This window comes from Aotus nancymaae, unplaced genomic scaffold (genome assembly GCF_030222135.1).
Source record: "Aotus nancymaae isolate 86718 unplaced genomic scaffold, 86718_ANA_hifiasm-v0.15.2.pri h1tg000014l, whole genome shotgun sequence".
In the NCBI taxonomy this organism is placed as follows: Eukaryota; Metazoa; Chordata; class Mammalia; order Primates; family Aotidae; genus Aotus; species Aotus nancymaae.
Window position 1 is genome coordinate 123,925,816 of NW_026988425.1, and position 13,107 is coordinate 123,938,922.

General features: G+C 40.7%; 1 protein-coding gene across 12 annotated transcripts in view; it reads left to right on the plus strand.

The window, feature by feature from the left end:
- Positions 1–13,107, plus strand: part of FAN1 (FANCD2 and FANCI associated nuclease 1) — a 62,601-nt gene that overhangs the window by 14,626 nt on the left and 34,868 nt on the right. For all 12 annotated transcript variants that reach the window (XR_010342654.1, XM_064376331.1, XM_064376330.1 and 9 more), the window contains 4 exons: positions 1,289–1,429; positions 3,766–3,967; positions 7,260–7,493; positions 11,557–11,688. Coding sequence is in view for 11 of the 12 variants with exons in the window: in XM_064376331.1 (XP_064232401.1) it covers positions 1,289–1,429; positions 3,766–3,967; positions 7,260–7,493; positions 11,557–11,688 (709 nt within the window). In the remaining variant the exon portion in view is untranslated. The remainder of the gene's footprint in view (positions 1–1,288; positions 1,430–3,765; positions 3,968–7,259; positions 7,494–11,556; positions 11,689–13,107) is intronic.

Genomic DNA, 13,107 nt, shown 5'->3' on the forward strand with positions numbered 1-13,107 from the left:
AGATAAAAAACGAAAAATCCTGAACATTACTGTTAATGCTTAAGAGAAGGATTTCTGATTTAAAAAAAAAAAAAAAAAAAGAGAAGGATTTCTGTTTTAAATTTGCATGGTGGAATTATGGTATTCCTTGTGTTACTTTTTAACATGTGAGCAGTATTCTCTGGGCTGTGTGTAGTATCCACTTCCATCTCTACTTTTGCCGTTCTCATCGGAAGAGGAACATAATAGTCACAGATCTTTGGTTGGGTGCTGATTGCATTCATGCGAGTATTTCAGTGATTGGTGGCTCTGTGCTTCCATATAATTGAGAAATATGAACAGTTTTCCTAGTGCAAGTTCTGCATATGCTTGTGTCTTATACTCCATGGAGAATCATGTTCAATCTGTTGGTGTGTAGAAATAATTACTGCTAAATGTTTTTGCCTTTTTATTTTTGTATTTTTAAGTTCTTTTAGAGACAGGGTTTCTATCACCCAGGCTGGAGTGCAGTGGCATAATTATAGCTCACTGTAACCTTTAACTCTTGGTCCCAAGCGATCCTCCTGCCTCAGCCTTTCAAAGTGCTGAGATTACAAGCGTGAGCCACAGGCTGGGCATGGTAAAACCCTGTCTCTACTGAAAATACAAAAATTTGCTGGGCATGGTGGTGGGCGCCTATAATCTCAGCTACTTGGGAGGCTGAGACAAAAGAATTGCTGGAACCTGGGAGGTAGAAGTTGCGGTTAGCGAAACTCGGTCTCAAAAAAAAGCGTGAGCCATCATGCCAGGTCAATTTTGCCTTTTTAAAGAAAAAAGGAAAATAAATGTTGGAAATATTGAAAATACAATTATGCCATTTTAGAGTTGGCTGAAATTTACAGATAATCTGGGTAATAGAGAGATTGAGGCCAAACAAGTTAATTAAGAAGCTTGGCCAAGATTACTGGGTTAGAGATGACCATCCTACTAAAGCTAGACATTTTTTTGGGAAAATTATTTTCAGATTATTTCAATCAAATTAGAATAATGCATATTAAACTAAAAGCAGAGAATTAAATAATTCTGGGTAGGGCCTCTCTGAGGGAGTAGAAATGTTGATGGCCAGAAAATGGGGAAAGTGATTTTAGAAGTTTTAAAATGACCAATTGTTACCAAATTTTTAAATGTACTTTCAAAATGGTTTATACAATAAAATGATGGTCTTATACATATGGTAAGCATATGTGTTTTTCCAAATAGTACATTTATTCACTTTAGGCTTAAAAGGTAAAAGCAGTGCATTTCACCATTTTTCTTAACTTTATTCCAGCTACTGGTCAGAAGTTATATGTAAGGCTCTTTCAACGTAAATTAAGCTGGATTAAGATGACTAAATTAGAATACGAAGAGATTGCCTCAGACTTAACACCTGTGATTGAAGAATTGAAGCATGCAGGCTTTCTACAGACAGGTATGACTAGTAGAAGGAAATGTGAAATGAAAATATGATTTGAAGAGCTGAGCTTCTGCAGAATGGTGGCAGTATTAGTATGGTGCCCTCTCCTGGGTGGCGCCTGGTAACTTACTGTTTTTTAATTGAATTTTTAATCTTAGAACAACAAATTGTTCATGTGCTGCTAAAGCCATTCTTAGCTTGAGTTAAGAATAATGAAAGATTGTCTGCTGCTGTTTTCTTGACTGTGGCAGGTTTCACCTGGGGGATAGACATGGGTGTGTGCCACAGAAGAAATAACACCCCTTCTTGGTGTCCTCTTTCCAGCAAGAACTTGACTCATCTTGCTCAGGTTCCTAATCTTTATAATAGAGTAAAGCTGGTTGTCTGAAACCAGTATGGCCTCTAAAAACTTCATCTGCTGCACATGCACATACATACAGCTCTTTGATTATGTTGATTGCCTGAAGCATTGTTGAATTGCTTTAAGCCTATGTGAGCACTAAGGAGACTCTGTCTCCTGCAGTGATACCTTCGTTATCTTATCAGTAGCATTCGTTAAGTACCTACCCATGTATTGGGTACAAAATTGTACTGTATTAGAAAAGGGAAATGTGAGCCTTGGGTTCACGTTGCTGACATTTTAGACCAAAAAAAGCAAATCAGCCAGATGGTTTCTTTGTGGCAGTTTGTTGTGGGGAGCAGTAAGTGGGGATGAAGCGAAGTAAGCAGGAAGTATTGAAGGGTGATTGTTAGGGTGGGGCTGGATGGGGTGGGCTGGGGAAAGTTTTGGGAGAGGCATAAAGCTCAGTGAAGGAGCTTAGATGTGGATAGTTAGTGGTGGGACAGAGGACATGCTGCAGAGCAGCGCTTCCCACACATCAGTGCCAGCAGGGTCACCTGGGAGCCTGGCTCAGTCCTCACCTGACTAGGAAAATCTGGTGCAGATTCCATAAATTCCTATGTGTGACAGGCATGCCAGGTGATTCCTGCAGGTGAATCTTGACTTACCTTCAAATGAGCAACAAAATCAGGATCCTAGTGCTCACTGTAGCACTCAGTCAAGTGCAAGTCCTACCCATACTCCAGCCCCATGAGACCTGGCCCTGGCTGTCCCTGTCACTCTCTGCCACGGCCACCCATCCCTCAGCATTCTTCACCAGGATGAGTGCACTCCTGTCTCAAAGTCTTGGAGTGACTTTCCCCTCCACCCAGGTCAGTTTCCACCACATAGCCACATGGCATATTCCTTGTTTCCTTCACCTCTGCGTGGTGTTGTGTTGTCCCAGTTTTGTCTGACTGCACTGTGTGAAATACAGCAAGCCTCCTGCCAGCTTCAGTTTGCCTCTCCAAGTTGTGATTTTCTTTAGAGAGGTTATTACCACCTGATATATATGCCTATTCATTTAACTATTATGCTGGGAGGTTAGTTCCTGTGGATGGGATTTCTTTCACTAGCATCATGCCCAGGGCCTTAGAACGTTATCAGGCACACAGTGTACACCCAATAAATATTTGTTGAATGGAGGAAGAAGGTGCTGCCCTAAACTGTGAAGCCTTGACAGTAAAGACCTGAGAGATCTGACTGAGCTGAATTCCTAGGTGAAGGTTGGTGTCGGGGCCCACAGTAGCAGAACAGGCTCATGAATGCTGAATGAGCAGGAGGGGCTTGTGGGAGGAGAGGACTGATGATCATCAGTTCATTCTGACCTGGTTTGAGAGGTCCTGTTTTGTAGGGGTTTTGTGATGAGAAAGGCAGGGAGTATATATTCCAAACAAGTGTTGGGATGCCCAAACCATAATGGCTATCCATGTGTGTCTTTATTTCCTTTACATTTTAGTGAGAAATTCTATTATTTGATTATTATCTTTTTTGAGATAGTGTCTCACTCTGTTGCCCAGGCTGGAGTGCAGTGGCGCAATCTCGGCTCACCGCAACCTCCACCTCCCAGCTTCAAGCAATTCTCCTGCCTTAGCCTCCTGAGTAGCTGGGATTACAGGCACTGCCACCACACCTGGCTAATTTTTGTATTTTTAGTAGCGACGAGGTTTCACCATGTTGGTCAGGCTGGTCTTGATGTCCTGACCTTATGATCCGCCTGCCTTGGCTTCCCAAAGTGCTGGGATTACAGGAGTGAGCTACCATGCCCGTTCTTGGTAATTTTTAAGAGATATGATAGTAGCGTTATGAATACATTAATAATACCATGTTAATAATTCCACATTAATGATTGGTTTGGCCAACTAGTTAAAATTTTCTAAGTAGAATTTCATTTTATCTTCATCTAACTGAGGTAAATAAAGCTAGAAAATGGTAAAAATTTTAAAAACCTTTTTTTTTTTAACCATTTCAGAATCTGAGTTGCAAGAACTCTCTGAAGTGCTTGAACTCCTTTCTGCTCCTGAACTAAAATCCCTGGCCAAGATCTTCCACTTGGTGAATCCCAATGGACAGAAACAGCAGCTGGTGGACAGCTTTCTCAAATTGGCCAAACAGCGTTCAGTCTGCACTTGGGGCAAGAATACACCTGGAATTGGTGCAGTGATTTTAAAAAGGTTTTGTTGGCTATCATTATAGTAAAAAAATTTAAAATGTTGATAGCACATAATGACTTATAATAGATTGTATATATGATTGAACTGTAATTGTATATTTCAGTTGCAATTAGATTGAGAAGGCTGAAAAAGCCTTAATTGTGATAGCCTGGATTCTTTCTTGGGTCATTATTCAAAATTTTTGTTATAACACTGTACTGATTTCCAGGACCAAGAAAAATCAAAAGGCAATAGGCCTTTGGTAAATTCTAGTATTTTATTTTCCAAGAAAAATATAGTTTTAAGTGATTCTTACAGGATTTTAGACTAAACTATTCAGTCACATTTTTATTTTAGTAAAGTTTTTGTTTACTAAACAAAGTATAATCAGGCAGTCTTAATGTGCAAATTTTCCTGAGTTTAAACACAGCAGTTTACCAAAACTGTTGGTGGTTTCTTTTGTCCTTGAGAAGCCCTTCAACTAATTTGAAAATTACACAAACTTTTAGAATTGATTTCTTTTGCCCATGTTATTTATGTAATCAAAGTATATCAACTTTAGTCTGGGAATTCACTACTCTGAAGTCATTGAGGATGAAATGAGAGGATGCTTTTGAAAACACTTTAAAATGAAGTTATTTATTTTATATATTTATTTTGTATAATTCAATTGTTACGAGCCCATCTTTGTTGGGGAGGTACTATAAATATGAATCTTTAATAAAACATAGGTATAGTAAGGCAGACATTAAGAAAAACACAATACCAACACTTCAAAAAAGTTTGTATTGTAGATTTAAAAAAAAATGCTTTAATTACTTATTTGTGATTAACTGACTTGAGAAGTATGGAATCCTTATCCATGTGATATGTTAAATGTCTTCTAAGTCCTTTGTCTAATTTTATTTCTTAAGTATTTGATGTTAACCTTATATGTAACATTTTGTGGGCAAGTAAACTTAAAATTAGCAGCCCTCTGACTGGGCATGGTGGCTCATGCCTGTAATCCCAGCATATCGAGAGGCTGAGGCAGGCAGATCATGAGGTCAGAAATTAGAGACCAGCCGGGCCAATATGGTGAAACCCCATCTCTACTAAAAATACAAAAATTAGCTGGGCGTGGTGGTGTGCATCTATAATCCCAGCTACTCAGGAGGCTGAGACAGGAGAATCGCCTGAACCCAGGAGGTGGAGGTTGCAGTGAGCTGAGATTGCGCCACTGCACTCCAGCCTGACTCCGTCTCAAAAAAAAAAAAAAAAATTAGCAGACCTCTCTTGGTATATGCACTTAGCATAGAACAGATAAAATAAATAAGATGAACATATTTTCTCATTGACTTTGGACTTGTAGGAAAATAGAATCCTCAAGGCAGTTTTAATTCTAATAAAAACCACTGTCAAGTTTGTCCTTTATTTCTTCATTTTGATGTAAAGCCCAGCAGTGGAATTTCAGAGTCCCTGGCAGCCCCATGTCAGGGCAGTGCCTGGTGCTCTTACTCTGCTGTTATTGTAAAGAAACAGAAAAAAGGCACATTATTACAGAAAAAGGCACATTATTTACGCTTTCTTTCTTTTTTTTTTTTTGAGACAGAGTTTTGCTCTTGTTATCCAGGCTGGAGTGCAATGGCACGATCTCGGCTCACCGCAACCTCCGCCTCCTGGGTTCAGGCAATTCTCCTGCCTCAGCCTCCTGCATAGCTGGGATTACAGGCACATGCCATCATGCCCAGCTAATTTTTTGTATTTTCAGTAGAGATGAGGTTTCACCATGTTGACCAGGATGGTCTCGATCTCTTGACCTTGTGATCCACCCGCCTCGGCCTCCCAGAGTGCTGGGATTACAGGCATGAGGCACCGCACCCGGCCTACGCTTTCTTAATCCTTGCAGGAGTCACTACTTAGTTTTCTGCATTTCATGCTTCCTTTTGCAGCCTGGAGGCTGTGTCCACTGGGGGCATCCCTGGGACTCTGCATGGAGGTAGATGAAGTGGGCACTTCGGGGCACTCTGTAGATGAGTGGCTCTCAGTTCAGTGGTGGTATGATAGGAATCCCACCCCTTCCACTTCAACTCTGTGATGGTGGCACTCATCTCTCCCATGCCCTCAGGGATGCAGTGTTGCTTTTGGCTTAATAGCTTCTGCACCAGGAGGGTGTGACATCTTTCACTAGGCCAGTGGTTCTAAACTGGGGGCATCTGGCATCATTTGGAGACATTTTTGGTTGTCAGTACTGGAGGTGGTGATACTAATGGCATCTAGTGAATAGAGGCCAGGGACACTACTGAGCATCCTATAATTTACAGGACAGCCCCTGACAACCAAGAATTATTTGGCCTAAATGTCAATAGTGCTGAAGCTGAAAAACCCTGCTTTCGATGGTGTCTAAGCTGCTAGAGTCAGAGGGTGCACATGATCCTGGATTTAATTCAGACCTCCAAGCCCACCTTGCAGACATCAGAGTTGAACTGAATTCACTCCAATGTTAACCTAGAATAGAGATGCTGCTGGACTACTCTATACACTAGAGCAGGGGTCTCCAAGACCCAGGCCGCAGACCGGTAACTGCCCATTGCCTGTTAGGAACTGGGTGGCACAGCAGGAGGCAAGCAGTGTGCCAGTGGGTATGACTGCCTGGGCTCCGCCTCCTGTCTGATCAGCAGTGGCATTAGATTCTCATAGGAGCATGAGCCCAATTGTGAATTGCGCTTGTGAGGGATCTAGGTTGGGCATTCCTTATGAGAATCTATTGCCTGATATCTGAGGTGGAACGGTTTCAACCCAAAGCACCTCCCCCAAACCCAGTTCATGGAAAAATTCTCTTCCATGAAATCACTCTTGGTGCCAAACAGCACCAAACTTTGGTGTATACGTTTGTACCACACCTTGGTACACAAAATCTGATGTTTTACCCAGAGCCTATGATAATGACATTTTAAATAAATACCATTATTTAATCTACATCATCACTTGAATCAAAAATTGAGAATTTCTTAATGTTGACCAGACAATACTTTTATGAAAGTTTTCCTCGTATTTGAAGTGCTCATGACCAGGGTCAACCCCATCCTACTCTACAGCCGAGGAAGGAAGCACTTCTATGGAGCCAAACCATGTGTGGAACCATTTGGAGATGTATATTCATTTATTCCCGTGTATCCCTGGGTGAGCTCTGCGCCCCAGAGCAGTTCAGTAATGCTCCAGTGTTTAAAATAGTGAATATCATTTCTCTTTATTTTAGATGAAAATAATTTGTAAAATCTGACATCCAAATGCTTAAAAAGCTAAAAGGTATTCTACATTGTACGTTTTTCAGAGCTAAAGCCTTGGCTGGACAGTCAGTACGAATCTGTAAAGGCCCCAGGGCTGTGTTTTCCCGGATCTTGCTGCTGTTTTCATTGACCGACTCGATAGAAGATGAAGATGCTGCTTGTGGAGGTCAGGGACAGCTTTCAACGGTCCTGTTGGTCAACCTCGGCCGAATGGAGTTTCCTAGTTACACCATCAATCGGAAAACCCAAATCTTCCAAGACAGAGATGATCTTATTAGGTGAGATGATGTTAGCTCACTATAATATCTATGTGTATATTTCACAATTTAGTAAAAGCTTTTATTTTTTTCCAGCCAAAATAGAAACATTAAGTCCATAGCCAAAACAGTTTTTAATCTTTCTTTGCCCCACTTGTCTATATTTCTGTGACTATAGGGAAGATGTAGAAATGTGCCGAGATTATGGTTGCCAAAACCAAGGAATTTTGAGTTAGAATTACAAAAGCTTTCTCTGGTTTATGTTTCCAAGTACCTTTAGCAGGGAGTTGTTTTTTATTTTTATTTTTATTTTTAATTTGAGACAGGATTTTGCCCAGGCTGGAGTGCAGTGGTATAATCACAGCTCACTGTAGCTTCTACCTCCTGGGCCCAAGTGATCCTTCCACCTCAGCCTCCCAAGTAGCTGGGACCACAGGCTCATGCCACCAAACTTAGCTAATTTTTGTTGTTGTTGTTGTTTTTTGGTAGAGATGGGGTTTCACCATGTTGCCCTGGTGGTCTCAAACTCCTGGACTCAAGCAATCTGCCCACCTTGGCCTCCCAAAGTGCTGGGATTACAAGTGTGAGCCACCACCCTTGGCCTGTATTTTTTTGACACAGACATTTTAACAAACTTGGCTTATGAACATGTTGTTGGCATGAACAAGGCTGAAGATGAATGTTTTCCTAGTAGTAGCACTTTAGGTAAAGCTATTAATAACTTGTATACTGTATATCATACATATGATAATCAGATATCATACAAATGATAAATTGGAAGTTTTCATTAATTTATATTGGCACATGGATTTAGTGAAAATTTGGTTTGTCCAGTAAAAGTAGTTTTTGAACTAAAAGTAGAACTACCATGTGATCCAGCAATCTCACTACTAGGTATATATCCAAAGGAAAGTAAATCAGTATATTGAAGAGAGATATCTGTACTCCCATGTTTATTGCAGTCTATTCACGATAGGCAAGATATGGAATCAACCTGAGTGGCCTTCAGTGGATAAATGGATAAAGAAAATGTGGTGCATATACACAATGGAGTACTATTCAGCCATCAAAAAGAGTGACATTCTCTCATGGTGGCAACATTGTTGAACTCGGAGGACATTGTGTTACATGAAATAAGCCAGGCACAGAAAGACAAATACTGCATGTTCTCACTTACATGTGGGAGCTAAAAAGGTGGATCTCACAGAAGTAGAGAGTAGAATAATGGTTACCAGAGGCTGGGAAGGATAGGCAGGCAGGGGACAGGGAAAGGTTGGTTAACAGATACAAAAGCACAGCTAGATAGAAGGAATAAGTTCTGTTGTTCTGTAGCAGTGTAGGATGACTATAATTAACAGTTTATTATGTTTTTTTAAATAGCTAGAAGAATGGATTTGGAATATTCCCAACACAAAGAAATGATAAATGTTTGAGGCGATGTCTGCTATGGCAGCACATGCCTATATTTCTAGCTACTAGGGAGGCTGGGGCAGGAGGGTCACTTGAGCCCAGAAATTCAGGACTAGCCTGGGCAACATAATGAGACCCCGTCTCTAAAACATTTTCAAAAAAGTTTTGAGATGCCGGATATGCTAATTACCCTAATTTGATCATTATACGTTGTATACATGCACTGAAATATCACACTGTACCTCATAAATATGTGCGGTTACATGTCAATTAAAAATAATAGGTGCAAAACAAACAATGGATTACAGTATTAAAAAGTAGGTTTTGATAAGAAAGAATAGCATAGATCTTACAGAAAACATAATTGGGTTTCCTTAAAAAACACCTTTTATAAGAAAAATTAATTTGGATTTCCTAAAATGTCACTTTTGATTCTTGATTTGGATTTCTGACTCAAATTTAACCAAAATCGATTCTGATACTTGATTTTAGGAAAGTCTTTTAAGTGTTTCTAGGAAAGCCATGTGCTTTAAGAAGTTCTTGAAATTTTTGAATCACAGCAGTGTCAGTATAATCTGATTTTAACCATTTTACCTTAGCTGTCAGGAAGCTTAGTATCTTATTTGTGTTCAATTGGAATAACTTTTTTAGTGAAATCTTTTAATAAGACTATTTCTTCATACTCTGTTTTCAGTTGTCTCATATCTTTTTTTACCTTTTATGTTTTTACTGGCTTTTTGCTTTTCCGGCTTGTGAGAATGTGCACTCTGAAGCCGAGTTCCAGTTTCTATACCAATGAACTATGAACCCCCCCGTGCCTCAGTTTCCTCATCTGTCATGGGGAGAATAACAGTATATTCTTACAGACATGTGCTGGTGTATGGGAAGGGCTTAGAGCCTGGCCTATGGGGAATTCCTACTACATGTTCATTACCATTTTAATCGTCATTGTTACTGTTATACCCAAGTTCTACAACAAAACCACAGTTCACAAGTTTAAAAGGCATCTCATATTCTTTCTAGAAAGTAAGTATGCTGTAAGTAATAAAAATAATGAAAACTTCCTTGGTTAAGCAGAGGGCCTTAACATGTAAATGAAGCTGGATTTAGTTGACTTATGGAAGGGTAATAGTATACAATATCTGGTAATGTGATACCTGGCATGGAAACTTTTGTTGTCTACCTCTGTACTTGAGATAATTTATCCTTTTTAAAATGTTCCCATTCATTCAATAAAAATGAGTGTTGAGTACCTATCATGTGCCTCGGTTGTAGCAGGGAACAAGAGAGGGCCTCAGCCATCATGGAGCTATGTTTCCCCAGGGAGATAGGAAATCAACAATATTTCAAGTGTGTGAGAAGTGCTGTGATAATTAAGGGGCAGGCTGAAGAAGTTCTTTATAGACAGAGTGTCAGGGAGAGTGGTCCTGGAGAGGTGACATTTGAAGTGGCACTTGAGGATGAGAATGAGGTACCCTGCGTCAGGGTCTGGGTGCCTGCATCCTGGCCACTAGGTAGTGTGTGCACAGGCCCTGAGGCAGGAAAAAACTTGTTGAGTTGGAGGAACTCAGGAGCCCCCTGGCTAAGATGTGGGGGTGGCCAGGACTGGGTTGGTGGCAGTGGAGACAAGTGAATGCGTTTGAGACAGTTTGGAAGCAGAAAAGACAAGTCCTGATTGTGATGAGGGCGAGAAGAGGAATGGACCAAGGATGGCTCTGGTGTTTTGCCTTGGGTGGTGGCACTATCCAGTGAGAAGGGGATTGGGAGAGGTGTTGGTGCTGGAAGCATCAGTGTGTTTGGTTGAAGCTGTCATGTGTGGCATTGGACTTGCTGTCAGGAGCTCAGGGAATGGGTCCAGCCTGGAAAAAGTCAACATTTTTGAGAGTCACTGGCATATGGACAGTGTTTGAAGCCATGGAACTGAATGAGCAGCATATTATAAAACAATTAGATCTAAGAATTTGTGAGCAAATTTTTACATTTGGAGGCAATTTCTTTACTCTTACTTTATAGTGTTTGTACATACTGATATTGTCTGCTTTTCTTTTAGATGTGAGACCAAAATACAATGAACATGGACTCAAAATGTTAACAGAATTTCTTGGTCAAATGTCTTTGTTTTTGGGTAGCTAAAGGAGCAATAAAAAATTGTCTTTCTTAAGCGAAGTTGTGTTGTAACATTTCAGCGTTGTCATCTCCCAAAGAGCATCCTTTAGTTATTTTGAAATATTCCAAGTAATTCTCTTAGTGTGGGCAGAATCCCTCTGGCTACCTCTGCTTGTACATGATTAGATAATCAGATCTACATCTGACTATAATTCTGACATGGCTTACATGTTTGCTGTCATATTGTTGAATGAGTGAATGGATGAATGAATGAATGAGTGCCAAAATCAGGAATGATGAGCTGATCCATATCATATTTATATAATGGAACATGTTAAATAACAATACAGCATAAATGTTTTTATCTTTCTAGTTGGGCTTTCTGTATCAGTTCTTCTGGGCCACTCCAGTGATGTACTTAAGTTAGATTTACTAGAATAAAGTTTAAGTGCCCTCATATTTTAAAAAACACACTTTTACCCTTCAGAATTAGATCTAGTGGCTAGGATGTGGTGGTTCTATGGGAATGCTCATTCATATCTGGAACTTGGATGCCATTTTCCTCCAGATATGCAGCAGCCGTGCACATGCTGAGTGACATTTCTTCCGCAATGGCCAACGGGAACTGGGAAGAAGCTAAGGAGCTCGCTCAGTGTGCAAAAAGGGATTGGAACAGACTGAAAAACCACCCTTCTCTGAGGTGAGAGTTTTTCTAGGTACCTGCTGCCAGTTGGCAAACACAGTAGTTTTCTTCATGAAGAATATACTCCTTTTGCTCTGTGGTTAAACCAGCTGTGAAATTGAATTTTTACCTGCTGTGCCTAGAGTGAAAGTGCTGTGTGAAGTAGAAGGAAATGTCTGAAGGTTTAAAGTGAATTTGATAGAACTCAGATTCCTGGGCAACACACGTGCCAGTCCCATTCTTGGCTTGTTGAATGCCATTTGTAGGGATGTTGGCCTCCCTGAGGACTGGTGAGCTGAACTGAAACGTGAGGGAAGCCAGCAGCAGGACGGATGTGGGTAGCATGATAGGTGTGTTCTTCTGAAGGAGATTCAAGTAGGTGTTAACTCTGAAAAAGACAGTCCAAGCGAACTTTCAGAGTTCCAAGTACACAGCAAATGATCTTTTTGTTTGAAAATGTTAAACATCTTCAATATTTGTTAAGACATTTTTTCCTCTTTTGTTACGTAGTGATGAAAAAAAAATTAGTATTTTCAGATGCCTCTTTCAAAAAACCGTTTAGGATATACAGTTGATCCTTGAATAACGGAGGGGTTTGGGCAGCAACCTCTCACACAGTGAAGAATCTGTGTGTAACTTTTGACTTTCCTCCTACTTAATTACTAATAGCTTACTGTTGACTGGAAGCCCTACTGATTACATAAACAGTCAATTAACACACATTTCATATGTTATAAGTATTATATGCTGCATTCTTACAATAGAGTAAGCTAGGGAAAAGAAAGTATTAAGAAAGTCATCAGAGGGCTGGGCGTGGTGGCTCATGCCTGTAATCCCAGCACTTTGGGAGATGGAGGCAGGCGGATCACCTAAGGTCGGGAGTTCAAGACCAGCTGACCAACATGGAGAAACCCCATCTCTACTAAAAATACAAAATTAGCTGGGCTTGGTGGCACATGCCTGTAATCCCAGCTACTCAGGAGACTAAGGCAGGAGAATCGCTTGAACCCAGGAGGTAGAGGTGGCAGTGAGCCGAGATTTCGCCATTGCACTCCAGCCTGGGCAACAAGCAAAACTCCATCTCAAAAAATAAAAAAAAGAAAGAAAATCATAAGGGACCAGGCGTAGTGACTCATGTGTGTAATCTCAGCACTTTGGGAGGCCAAGGTAGGTAGATCACTTGGGGACAAGAGTTCGAGACCAGCCTGACAAACATGGTAAAACCCCATCTCTACTAAAAATACAAAAATTAGCTGGGCATCGTGATGGGTGCCTGTAATCCCAGGTACTCGGGAGGCTGAGGCTGGAGAATCACTTGAACTTGGGAGACAGAGGTTGCAGTGAGCTGAGATCATGCCACCGCACTCCAGCCTGGGTTACAGAGTGAGACTCCATCTCAAAAAAAAAAAAAAAAAAGAAAATCGTAAGGAAGAGAAA